Consider the following 13988-nt stretch of genomic DNA (forward strand, 5'->3'; position numbering starts at 1 on the left):
ACCTTTTAGAGATGAACAACTCGAAACACAGCTTAAACGCCCCTTTTGGTCTAAGTGTGGAATGTGGTCTAATTTCATGTATTTTTATTTCATCAGAGCCTGAAGAAAACAGCCAGATACTTTTCCACCACATGATTGGCTCAGATCTCTTACAGCTGTAACCCAAAAGCGTACATGCGGTTGCTGATTGGATGTTTGTCTTGAGCACGCCTACACTTTGGTCCCGCCCTTCGGGCGCTCTGATTGGTTGCTCTTTTCCTGGTCGTGTCAGTCTATGCTTTTCACCCAGTAACACTGCGGCTCATGTCCGGGCTTGAAACTACATTTCAGAGCAGCTCGGCTTTTGTTCGCGACTTACTTTAAGTCCAGGAAAGACGGAGGAGCCGTATTCATGCACTTACACCGAGGAAAATGATCATCTGTGCGCAAAATATGGATTATCGCTTTGGATCCCAGCGTGTCCGGAGTCAGGTAGATGTGATGTAGTAAATAATATTTTCAAACTGTCTTCTTCTTGTTGTTTTCCTCCCCAGACCTGCAGTTCAGCAGGATAAAGATGTCATTGGAACTTAAAATAATAATAATAAAATCATCCAATCATGTTAAGATCCAGTTAGTAATTATTTTATGGTTTCTCATAAGTGTGCATGTTTCTTTAAAAGCCTGGTGTGTTAAATTCTAGCTCCCCCTTTCCTTTTCTTTTCTTTTTTTTAATAATTATTATAACAGCCCACAGTGAACACTAGATTTATTCACATAGCTATAACATATATCTGTACTCAACTTGTTTATTTATATTTTTAAAGTGAATATGTCTAGCTTGCTATGACCAAATCCTGGCTGTGTGGCTATTGTTCGCTAGCTGATGTGAGCTAATCTAGCTGGTAAACCTAAAACTTCCCTTTGACCATGAAGACTTGAGAAGGTGTTTGTGTTAAAGGAGCTCACATTAGTGAACTAATTCCAACTATCCCATCTCCTGTTCATGTAAACTTGGCTTTGTGTTATTAGTCTTTCGCTTTGTGCATCATAGAAATGGTTCTGAGTAGTGTTCTAATACAAATCTAGTTTTATCTGAGCACCAGGTCTTTCTGTCTAGTGTTGGTTTTGGCTGTTTTGTGTGGAGCTGCAAGCTGCTAATCTTTTTGTTCACTGTGGTGCACAAAAGGGCCACTGCATGCTATTAATATGCTCTGTGCACAACTCTGACATGCACTAAAGTGCTTTACATTTTATCTGGATATGCAAAAATGAAAATGCCAAGTCTTTTTTTTTTTCATTTCGACACTGCTACTGTATTATTATTATTATTATTATTATTATTATTATTATTAAGTAGAGCTGGGCTATATTCCATATGCACAAAATGACCTCTATGTGAAGACACTTGTGTGAAGAGATGAATAATGTCGTTTCTGTAGTTTGAATGAACATTGGCCTGATCCGAAGCAGTCCTGGTAAATTCAGACAAAGCTAGAAAAAAAAAAAGGCAAGCTATTTGTCCAGACAGAAAAACAAAAACCCTTGATCAAATGTTTGTGACATTTTTCTCCGTGCTATATTCCATATGTTTAGCTTCATAACGGTGTGTGTGTTATGCGGCCTTTTTTTTTTCTTTTTTTTTTTGTTAGCATTTGTGTGCTGTGATGCTGATGCACTGCCAATCAAAGTTGTTTTTCTCCCTTGCTATCTGCGCTTCCGCCTCTGGCCATTAGAGGGCGCGTCATCCAGAAACTGCTTCAGTATTGAAAGGAACAATGGATGTGCTGGTCTTTTTTTTTTTTTTTTTTTCTTCCCCCAGCTATCATCAGTAATTTTCCTTCATTTTTTAAAAAGGGTTGTCAGGTATAATGCACCTTATACACACCTGTTATTCATGACCCTTACAATAAATCTTGACAGCAAAAGTGGGATTAAAGCTCAGAGTGCAAACAAGTATTTAAATTGCATCATTGTAAAAGATGAGGTCATATATAATATTGTAAGGTTTTGTATAAATTCTGGTATAGCATGGACTGTAGAGAAGATAAGACGGATAGCATGTACACTTGTAGCTTTGAGAATGTGTTCCTATTGGATGACTCGACATGTATTTCAGCCTCTGTGGTATTAGATTAATTTATGGTTTCGAACAATCGCGAGAGTGCAATAGTCTGGCATGTTCCAGAAACTATCTAGTAATTATATAGTCGTTCATACTGTATATAAAACAAATCCTCAAAAACGTAATGCAGTGCACAGATCGCTGAATTATTAGGATTTTTTTTTTTTTTGCTTAAATTGCTGTGTCATATTGTATTTTACATTAGTGTTTGATTGTGTGTGTGTGTGTGTGTGTGTGTCGACATTGCAATTGGGGTGTGTGTGTTGCTGTCTTGAGTTTCATCTAACCCCCAGAACATTGCAGCTGGTTGTTTTGTTCCCTTCCTTGCCTCAGGTTGCCATACCAAAAGAGTATTTCCACTGTAGCAAGAAGGATTTTTGTTTTTGTAACAGCACCAGGGACACTTGTGCACGACAAGGACGGACCCCTCCCAGCACTCTGAGAAGGCAGATTGAATCTCATCCAGCTCTTTTTTTGGTCCCGACACTGAAGTCCTACACATTCAGTGCCTTGTTTAGATGATTTGGGTTGTAGTTTAACTATTGTGTTATATAAATAATGCCTCTGCTTTCTTCTTCTGTTCGATAGCCTCATTTTCCCCAACTTTTCAGCGTGCTATGGTTTTGGGCGTCTCTGAAGTAGTGGAGTCCTGAAGACACGTTAATTACATACTATCACATTCACTGTTGTGTGTAAATCTATGATCTGGTTATAGACTGAATGCAGAACTTCAGAAGCCACCTGAACAAGGTTGGGGACTTGTTTTCTTCCATCGGGCATTTTTCACTTTTGTATTGCAAGGTACCATTCAAATTAGACACGTTTAAACCTATTCAAATCTGCGCAGTGTTTGGTTTGATAAGTCAGATATAAACAGACTTGGATACCAGCAGTACGAGTTGAGGCAGTCTTTTTTGTTTATGTAAGTACACGAAATCCTATGCTATGAAAACTTAGCAAAAGTTATGGACATGATTATTTAATGGAAGTGAGACAGTAGAGGGGAAAAACAAGCGTGCGCTATTGGGTGAATTCTGGGTCTTGAATGCAAATCTGAAAGTACCAACTTCACTTTTACTCTAGGCTGAACTTTAAAGGGACTTGCCAGGAGGATGTATGACTGGCTTCCTGTTTCATGTTGACTGTCGGTAAGGGCATGCCTATGCATGTTTTAGATGACCAAACAGGGATGCTTGTCGAGACCAAAAAGCCACATTTGACACTAAATGTATGTTTTTTATATATATATATATATATACACACACACACACACACACACACACACACACACACACACACACACACTCTGTATGCATTTTTTTTTTTGTCTCTGTTCACGTTAGGCATCTGTGGATTAGTAATTGAGAAATTTCACCTTCTGATGTTTGTGTTATAAAGCATTCTGATGTACTGGAATTGTTTTTTTTTTTTTTAAACACCAATAGATAGGATAATGTAGTTATTACAGGGGTATCCCTGGAAATTTAATCTCTCTCAAATCCATTATGTCTGTAAAATTTTTTTAATGAATTAAAAACATTTTTTTATACTGTTTCCGGAAAGCTTACACCATCAGCTTTAACATAATATTAAAAGACGTATCAAAATAACCCTAGGTAACATATTCTATTGGTAAACAAGTTATTTTCCATTGTATTCTGTAGAAAAATACGTATCATGCTTTTCCTTCAGTATATTTTCTTGCACAGCATTTTCTCAAGGAAGTGCTGATTTTTGTCAGAACCCAAATGAAAACAAAGTAGTAGTCAAGTTTGAAATGCTGAATAATAAAAAATATATATAGTGTGTGTGTGTGTTTAAAAGGACTTGTGAGATAAGTAAGGCTTCTGGGGGATTTGGGTAAGCACTGAGTTGTTGGCACAGGTAAAGCCGACATTATGGACATGTAATGGTCACAAGCTCTGCAACAAGCGCTTACAATAAAGGGCAAAGTAGATAAATTTCATTAAACGGATGATGTGTGTAGCAGACATGGAGTAATTACCATGTACATCTACAGAGATCAGTTATTATCCCCCGCTGGCTGAACGGCCCGAAGGGGGATTATGTCGTGGCAATGACCGTCCCAGGAAAGGGTGCTAACCTTCTGAAATCATCTCCTCTTACAATTGTTGGAGCAGTTTCACGAAACCTGGTAAAAGGCTTTGTTATAAGTCGGTAATACGTATATTGTAACTTAGTTAAATTTGGTCACATTTTACCAGAGTTACAGCCTTTGATGAACAAAATTGACAATTTCATGATTGTGGTTTCCTTCTGAAATCAACTCCTTTCACAATTTGTGGAGGAATTTTACCAAACTTGGCAAAAGGTTTTGTTATATGCAGGGCTTTGAACCGGTTCAAGGAACGAAAACGAAAACCGGGAACTTTTTCTATTTCACATGGAACAGAAACGAAACCAGAAACTTTATTATTTTTTATGTTCCGGAACAGAAACGCTTATTAAAAATAATGGTAACCGGTTAATACCGGTTTTTATTTCGTTCCTCAAAGTTTCCGTAGCCTACAAATAAAAAAGCCATTCTTCTCCTGCGCAAGTTTCTATGACCCGCTGGGGTTCACCTTCCTGTGTGACGTTCGCTGACTGAATGGAGAGAGCGGGAAGGTGGACTGCTATCACGTCTCCATGTGATAATTAGTGAATTACTGAGTGTCTGAGCAAAGGAGAGCCTGAACGTTGCAACCTCCCTATTGGCTGTTTGTAAAAATGTATCAGTTGTTGCCCTTCCCACGGGAATCATCGCGGACTCGAGAGACGAGACCTGACGAGTTAGTTCGTTGGTAGCAGAACAAAATGTCTGGACACAAATCGGGTTTTCAGAAAAGGAAAGAAAATAAACGGAGGGTCGAAAATACAAAAAAGGAGGCAGAAAATGCAAAACGAGTTTTAAGGTAGGACAAATGGTTACTTTTCTGAGGCAGCCCGCCGTGGCTGCAGGCTTTCAGTTGTCATTGAATGGTTACTTTTCTGAGGCAGCCCGCCGTGGCTGCCTGCAGGCTTATTTATTATAGCCCATTTAGTTAAAATAGTTGATATAAAATGTTTATAGTTATGTGATGGTTGTCCTGATTTAGACTTTTTTTTGGGGGGGGGGGTTGCGTGATGTTGCACGATGTTGCACCCGGGTCCAGATTAGGGCAGAACCGGCCCTGGCTACATTTCAGGTGTAGTTTGTTTTATGAATGTATGTACTTGCATAGATGTGTACTTGGTCTTCCAATATGGCGACTACCGAAATCTCGCGGCGCGGTGACGTCATGCGGTAGCCCTCTATAGGGCCTGACTAGCCTTTGGTAACACACTAAACGAATTATCTTTCATTTTTGGCACTTTTTCTGTTTGTGTAGATGGGAAGACATACTGAGAATCCAAATCGCCAACATTTGAAATAATAATTGTTTTGAATTATTTCTTGTCTTATTTAATGAAGGTTGTAATAGAATTAGCCTACATTTGGCTTAAGCTGGATGAGACAGAGACATAATTTTATAGCCATTTGTTAAACAGCTGACAGGGAACGTAATTAACCGTTCCGGGAACGAAATTTTTTTGTTCTAACCAGTTCGGGAACGTCTATTTAATGGTGGAACCCCAAACCGGAAACGTTAAAATTCCGTTTCTGTTCGGAACGAACCAATAGGAAAAAAATTCTGGTTCAAAGCCCTGGTTATATGACTGTTATACGCGTATTGAAGTTTTGCTTAATTTGGGCGAATTGTACCAGAGTTATGCCCTTGATTATTAACAAACTTGTACTTTGGCAATTTCATCAAGGTGTGCTTGCTTTCCGAAATCAACTTCCCTCACAATTTTTATCCCCCGCTGGCCGAAAGGCCTGAAGGAGGATTATGTCGTGGCGATGTCCATCCCAGGAAGTGTACTTGCCTTCTGAAATCAACTCCTCTCACAATCTTTGGAGGTATTTCACAAAACTTGGCAGGATTCTTTGTTATATGTCGTTAATACGCATATTGCAATTTCGTTCAATTCGGTGGCATTTTACTAGAGTTATGGCCTAGTTGCCAGCGGGGGATATTGTGCTCTCGGAGTACTCTTCCATGAGATGTAATTAAGCGGTTATCACATATATCCTGAAATCTTGTCCCTTGTGAATAGTGTTTTAGACCCTATTTACATTTCGTTCTGTATTTGTGTCCCATCATGTTGGTCAGCTTTAGTATTTCTTTTATGTATGGTATTTACAGTAATGTATTTTACACAGTACAGTGGGTCTGTTGTAGGCTTCACTGTTAATAATTGTGATCAGAGAGCTGTTTACTAGCAAAATGCTCTCTGGAGAATCCCCAAGAGAGAAGAGTTTGAGTTGTTCCAGGAGTCTTGAGGTTTGCATCTCGTAGCCTCGTTCACGGCCAGCTTGGTTACTAGTTTTCAGTCTTTCGTTGAATGGGAACCTTTTGGACACTTGGTGCAGTCATGTTTTAATTTCAGTTGTGAAAGGGTTTTCCCCAAATGTGGTTATTATTAACGGTCATGTATTAGACTGCAAGAGTTGATGTAGTGGCACTTGCTTATGCTTAGTACATCCATGGAGTGAAATTTCACACACTGCCACATATGCATCAGATATCTATCTATCTATCTATCTATCTATCTATCTATCTATCTATCTATCTATCTATCTATCTATCTATCTATCTATCTAAACATCTCATCTCATTATCTGTAGCCGCTTTATCCTGTTCTACAGGGTCGCAGGCAAGCTGGAGCCTATCCCAGCTGACTACGGGCGAAAGGCGGGGTACACCCTGGACAAGTCGCCAGGTCATCACAGGGCTGACACATAGACACAGACAACCATTCACACTCACATTCACACCTACGGTCAATTTAGAGTCACCAGTTAACCTAACCTGCATGTCTTTGGACTGTGGGGGAAACCGGAGCACCCGGAGGAAACCCACGCGGACACGGGGAGAACATGCAAACTCCACACAGAAAGGCCCTCGCTGGCCACGGGGCTCGAACCCGGACCTTCTTGCTGTGAGGCGACAGCGCTAACCACTACACCACCGTGCCACCCTCATTTAAAACATGACCTTGGTAATTGAAACCCATTGATTGATTGCCTGGTAGTTGAAGTACTTTGTAATGGAGGTGTATTTCTTCTCATTAGGCTTTTTGGTTAATTGTTACAACACGAAGTGACGCCATATCTGTCTCACAAAACCACTCACAGCCTTCACAAGCCTAACCCTTTTTATTCTGTTAAGGAAATTAGCTCTATGCTTTTATCCAGGACTATTTGAGCCATCAGCGAGGATCCTCTATAAGATGAACTTAAACACACACACGGTTGGATGCGACTGTACTAACAGTCGACGAGTAAGGGGAATTTGAAGTAATTACATTAAAAGGCCCTGCAATTGATAAAATGCAGATGCATGTAATTAAATACCTCCTTGTGAAAGTATAATAACACTAAATGACTTGTGTTTTAGATTTATGAAAATATTTTTCAACAGGCTCAAACAGTGCATGTGCTGGCCGCCGGTTCATAAACCCACATGATGCTCTGCTCTATTTAGGTCGACTTTCTATGACCATGATCATATGTGTTACATTACCAATTCAGACAGAGTAGTAATTTCTTGTGTGTTATTTTAACTGGAATTAACTTGAGTCAACATGTTTTGTGTGTTTGCATTTGGCTGTTGCGTCATCCCTGAACGGCTTCGCTGCCGTTCATTAAATGCGTTCTCGGAGCCAAAACGTTTTGTCTTAGGTTTTGTAGACCACTCCCAACGTCTTTCAGTGATTCTTACGAGAGTTTTGTTTACTCATCTGGGAGTATGCAAGGTGTCTTCAAGTGATGGGCAACATTTCTGTGAATATCAGCAGTTCTCTGTAGCCTCTCGAGCGAATGCCAGAAGCCTGGCTTGTGAGATTAGACCTTAATAAACACCTTTGCTTGTTGTTTTGGAAGGAAACGCTTTTATTAAAAGCAAGGAAACGGAAAATCCAGGAAGGCAGTGTTTTGAAAATGGGGGAAACTTTCTTGGACTGCCTCATGTTACGTTACTTTAAATGAGTCAAAGGAGGGAAAAAAAATTCAAATTGCGTCTTTTTTTTTGTCAAATCTTTAGACTGACATTTGGACAGCTGTAGTGACACTAGATGACACTTTCTTACAGGCTCACCCTAACCAGAAAAGCTGAACAAAGACCAGATATATTAAGCAGCAGTTGTTTGTTAGCTAACAAGGTAGCAGTTACAGTATCTGGTTAAATATTTAAAATATTGAGTAATTTTTTCTTTTGCACCATTCAGACATCTGGTGTCTTAGTCACACGCACGGTGTGACCCCGTAGCTGGACACCTGCACCTCAGTGTGTTGACACAAAAAACCTGCCCTGACCCATATTGCTTGATTTAACACACAGTCTAGTTAGGGAGATGTACAGAAGAGAGGTTGACTGTAAACATGCTCCTGACCCTGTCCGGAGTAACGGGTTAGTTTCCTGCTTCTCTACCCATGAGGACGTCAGTGCTTTGTTGCTTGTCTCTTGTGCAGGGATGCCATTTTGCTCTTATCTGTCCAACTGCTGTCCCAGCTGTCTTGCAGATATTTATAACTGCCTGATTCTGGTGACTTGGCCTCTGCTGTATGGAGAGGGGAAACATCAGCACTCGCTTGGCCGTCCTTAAGCAAATCTACGTGCTGGTGCGGCTTAGTGCTCGGGAGTTTGGAATTTGCACCGCTTAACGAGATTTACACCTGGCCTCTTCCTTCACGAGGATCCAGCTATATGTGCAAAGTTAATGTATCGAGCATTGCAGTTTGAAAATAGAACACAGTAGGTTATATGTCTGTTTTTTTTTTTTTTTAAATTCCCCGCTGGCCGAAAGGCCCGAAGGGGGATTATGTCATGGCGAAGTCCGTCCCCGGAAAGGGAACTTGCCTTCTGAAATCAACTCCTCTCACCATTTTTTGGTAGCCTGGCAAGCCAGACTAAGGCCCAATCCCAATTCTAATTTCTACCCCTACCCCTCCCCCTTCCCCTTGGCCCTTCCCCTTGAAACTGAGCTACAAGGGATAGGGCTTGAAATTCAACCCCTACGTATTGGGATAGCCCTTCAACGATCGCATACGTCATTGCGTACCTCTGTCAGCGTTTACGTTAGCAAAACGCGACCAAATGCGTCATTGGCTGCGACCAGCCGCTACAGTCAGAGCCAGAGGCAGAACCAGAAATCTCTGCTGGCAGGGTGTGATTTGTTAACTAACACCACTGAATGGGATATCTTTGGCGCTTCGTGCACCACATCCGACAGAATGAGGTGTCAGAACACTCATGTAAACAATAAAAGCGAGAATAACAGAACAAAACGTACGCAGTCAAGCAACCGAAAACAATACTCCCTCCCAAAGCTTTTGAGCAGCAGCTTGGATTTCAGAAATCGCTGCTCATTCTCAGCTCGAAAGCGAATCAAGCGGCGTGTTTCCTCTGGATAACAACTTAAAACACGTAAATAATGGAGAAAATACATTTATGACAATCTTTCGCCGCGGGAACCGCCATCTTTCTGAAATCTGCATGAAATCTTGCTGAAATCCGCATGGCATTGTGGGAAATCACTCAAACCCCTTCGTTCGGAGTCAGCTCCAGGAAAATCTCTGTTTGGAGGGGTACAGAAGCCCTACCCCTTCCCCTAGCCCTCCGCGTTAACTGGGATTGGGATACCCCTACCCCTTCACGTGAACGCGCAAAATGGAGGGGAAGGGCCAAGGGGTTGGTCCAAGGGGTGAAATGGGATTCGGCCTAAATGTGAATATTTAGTCTGGCCTCGCTCGTAGACATTTCCGAAGGGTGGGGGTGGAACAACCCGCTGTCTTTCAAACTGTCTCTGTGCGTATAGGCCAACGCTCTGACCAATCAGCGCAACAGTAACTGTGACGTAGTCAGAGCGACAGAAAGCAGTGGGGGAGGCCTTGAAATAAATAATTTTTCAAAATGCGTATTAATTAATAAACAGGTTCTAGATATTAAGAAGTTTGGAGATAATGACCACAAGTTTGGAGTCTGTACCACATACTTAACATACACTTATTTTTTTTCAAGTGTTTTTCAAGGGTTTGCTTAAACTGTTTTTGAGAGTTTTTGAGAGTGGTGTTTGGTGAAATAATTTCCCTTAAATTTAAAATAACGGGAAAATAAGAAACAATCAAAAAGTAATGTTTCAAAGCTGTTTATGAATTCTTCGTACTGCACAAACTAGCCCCATCCTTTTGGCTACGAGCGGAGCCAGCTGGTAGATCAGACTTTTGCCATAGCCGGTCGGCAAAACAGCGAAAACGTCCTTCTTGAAAAGGAATGAGCGGAGAGCCTCTTCCTGCTCATGTTTCAATGAAAACTCCAAGTCTAATTCTTCTAAAACTGATTCCAAAGCGGAGTCAAACGCGCGCTGTTCACTAGCCATAGCCATCTTTCCTGCTGTGCTTTCTCCAGCGTCGCGCAGCTTTGTCGTCACTCCTGCAAAAGCCCGCCCAAAGAATCCAAACAAAAACCTTGCGTTGTGATTGGCGGGCACGATTTGATGCCCGGGGTGTTTTTGTTTATATGGTGCGAGGCTAGACCCACTCGCAGGCAAAAAATATTTTTGGCCGCTAGGCGGGTGGATCTAGTTTACTAGGCTAATTTTTTGGAGGAATTTCACAAAACTTGGCAGGATTCTTTATGTGTCGGTAATACGCATATCGTAATTTCATTCAATTCAGTCGCATTTTAGCAGAGTTATGGCCTAGTTGCCAGTGTGGGGGATATTGTGCTCTCAGAGCACTCTTGTTTATTCCTTTGACCTGCTGACTCACCTCGGTGATTGGTCAGTGTGGAACGTTTTCTGCATGTCACAAAAGCACTTGCTGTATTTGTATTGCGTTTTGCATGATTTCGCTGGTCTGATAGCCTGACATATTACTTCACACAAAATTGAGATGGTCACCTCTCTTAAAACCAAATACCTTCTCACGTCCTGTATATTCTTGCTGCTTTTTTTTCTCCTCCTTTTTGGTATTTGACCATGTAGCACTCACCTTTGCTCGAGCTAATAATGTGTGCGCGCGTACACGCATGTGTACTCTGCAGTCCTATTCTGTCAACGTTATCTGCGCGCACACAAGTCTGACATGAAATTTGCCCAGCTGCCAAGCAAGTAATAGATTGTTGGTGTTCTTTCCAAGTAGTAAGCCATTTATCACAGCTCACTATTAGACCAAAAACATGAAGCGCATAGAAAGCCCTTATTTCCTTCGTACATGTTTTGAGCTGAAAGGTAGAAATGGAAACAGTAGTAAAACAGACTAGTATAGCAAGCTGGTTGGGGTTGCTTTTCTCTTTTAATTCGCTGAAACTGTTTTTCAGGGCTTGGATTAATTCGTAATTTAGCCAGTTAGTTCATTTTCTAAAGCCTAGGTCACAACCGGACGTATGATTCTTTGGCCGTGCGATTTTTGGCGTTTCCCAAATCGCTGCTTTTTTTTTTTTTCACAAAGACACGCGTTGGCTGTAAGTTTGTCTTGCAACCTGAAAAAAACGTAAGCACCTGTAGAGTTTGTTTGACATGACAAAGAACCTCTGTGGCCAGTCTACGGCTGGAAAATCAGCACGCCACACGCGCGCCCTCCATGCGTTTCTTATGTTTTTTGCACGTAGACCGGCCGTAGGAGCACGTACGGCCGGTTGTGACCGAGGCTTAACTCTGTTGTCTAATGAAGTTGAGATTGTAACGGGGGATGATCTGTAGCCTTGAATCATGCTGTCAAATAAATGTTTTTTCCCAATAGATGAGGTGATTCTGCCTTGCTGTTTACTACCTCACCCACTTGCTTAAAGGTGAACTGAAAGCAAATGTTTTTAAATTCTCATTTTATTAAATATAGGAATGTATTTCTGACAGCTATTTTGTCACTGCTATAGCAAGTTATGAGTGTTTTTGAAATATACTATGTAATATTTCAGTCCAGATGTCAAAGCAGTGGCCGTAAACGAGATTAGGCCCAAAAAAAAGTGTGTTTCCGGTAACCCGACCGATCGAGAATTTCCGCGTCAAAATTGCCGACCGTAAAGTTTTTATTACAAATTTCCCTCGATATTTTAGTGTAAGCGGCGTTAGTTTGTCATTTTTTGTTTCAATGCATTCAAGTTGTGAAAGAAACGATAAAAAGTAAAATGTTTCGCCACTTCTATCAGCCCTCCTGCATAAACATGGAAGTGCACTTGTATACTGAAGGAGGAAGGCAAAACTGAGCCGAGCCGCCATTTTGAATCCTCATTCAAGGCTGTAATGCAAATTTGCTTCCTCTTCAGTATACAAGTGCACTTCCATGGCAGGGAAAAACACTACATTTTGCCGCCTATGTAGTCCCCTATTTATACAAATAGAAGTCATTCAGGATTCAGCCATGTTTTTGCTCGGTGTTTTTGCTCGACCCAAGTTCTACAGTAGGCTAGGCTAGGCCGTCTGCTTTTAATGGAAGTAGCCTAGCCTACGACGTTATTTTCACGTTATTTCTTGATAAGATGTTTTCACGTTATTACATGAAAATATCATGAAATAACGTGATAATTTCATATCATGAAATTACGTGATATGTTATTACATGATAAATATATTGTAAAAATGTGATAACTTTAACAATATCTTTTCACGTAATTACTTGATTCTAAGCCAATTTTTTTTGAGTGTGGCAGCAATACGCTTCCGTAGATCATAACTCGAACTCTCGCGATATTTTTTTTATTCGTTTAAAGATTTAAAACACTTATTTTATTATGATGTGTGGTATAAAGGATTCTGTGCCAAAATACTATTTTGTAAGATGTTTACTTGTGTTAATTTTTTCGAACAAAATAAAAAAAAAAATTAAGAAAAAAAAAAACTTTTTCCTACCTACCGACCTTATTTTAGTATTTCATGTTACCTAAAACACTTTTTTTTTTGGCCTTAGTTGAGACAAGTGCGAGACATCGTAGGATGGAAGTAAAACGTACAGCGGAAATCAAACCCTGTGTCCGAAATCGTTCACTCGTTCACTACTCCCTACTCACTATATATGGAATTACTATATAGAGGAGTATATAGTGAGCTCATTGGTAAAATGGAAAAAAAAAAAAGTTTTCGGACACTCGTCCGTTGCGCTGTTATTTACGTCATTACTGTCGCACAATTAAAACGTGCCGGATCAGTCGGCTGGTTGGTTTTCAAAATAATAAATACACGCATGTATTTTTGTGATAAATCCATATTATACTGAGCACATTTCCCACATTAATCAATACAAAGTACCTGCATCTTTCAGTTCTTTTAAATCAAGGCTGAATACTTTCTTCTTTGCCGCTGCCTTTTATTAAATCAAATTTGAGACTTTTAATTTGATTTCTTTCAGTGCGGCTGCAATGCATGATGGGATATATTGCTTCGGTTAGTGACCATCGGTTGTACACTACTTTTCGTGATGCATTGTGGGATACTTTGAGTGCGCAATATAGGGTGTAAATAATCCTCACTAAGGTTTCAGACAGCACTACAAAATGGCATCCTCACTATATAGTGCCCTATATAGTGAGTAGGGAGCGATTTCAGACACAGGGAAAGTGACCGACATTTGCCAGCGTTGTCAAAAGAAGCTGATGTAATCAAGCTGGAACTTTTGCTATGAAAACAATCAGGAATGTTTGGAAAAAAAAAGTAGGCAGTAATCGTCATTTAAACTCGATTTTGTGCAATGTTTCGTTTGGATAAGCGACGCCTGCCGTGGACCAAACGAACTAAATTCAACATGGCTAAAAAACGAATAGGCCGATAAGTATAATATTTAATTGCAATTAGTTGCCAATACGGA

General features: G+C 40.5%; 1 protein-coding gene across 1 annotated transcript in view; it reads left to right on the top strand.

Annotated features, from left to right (window-relative positions):
* The first annotated feature begins 276 nt into the window (after positions 1-276).
* sesn4 (sestrin 4) overlaps positions 277-13988 on the top strand; it is a 31455-nt gene continuing 17743 nt past the window's right edge. Inside the window, exon 1 of the mRNA XM_060927836.1 lies at positions 277-471. Within this exon, the coding sequence (XP_060783819.1) occupies positions 412-471 (60 nt within the window). The 5' untranslated portion in view covers positions 277-411. The remainder of the gene's footprint in view (positions 472-13988) is intronic.

The sequence above is a fragment of the Neoarius graeffei genome, chromosome 8, assembly GCF_027579695.1.
Source record: "Neoarius graeffei isolate fNeoGra1 chromosome 8, fNeoGra1.pri, whole genome shotgun sequence".
Lineage (NCBI taxonomy): Eukaryota > Metazoa > Chordata > Actinopteri > Siluriformes > Ariidae > Neoarius > Neoarius graeffei.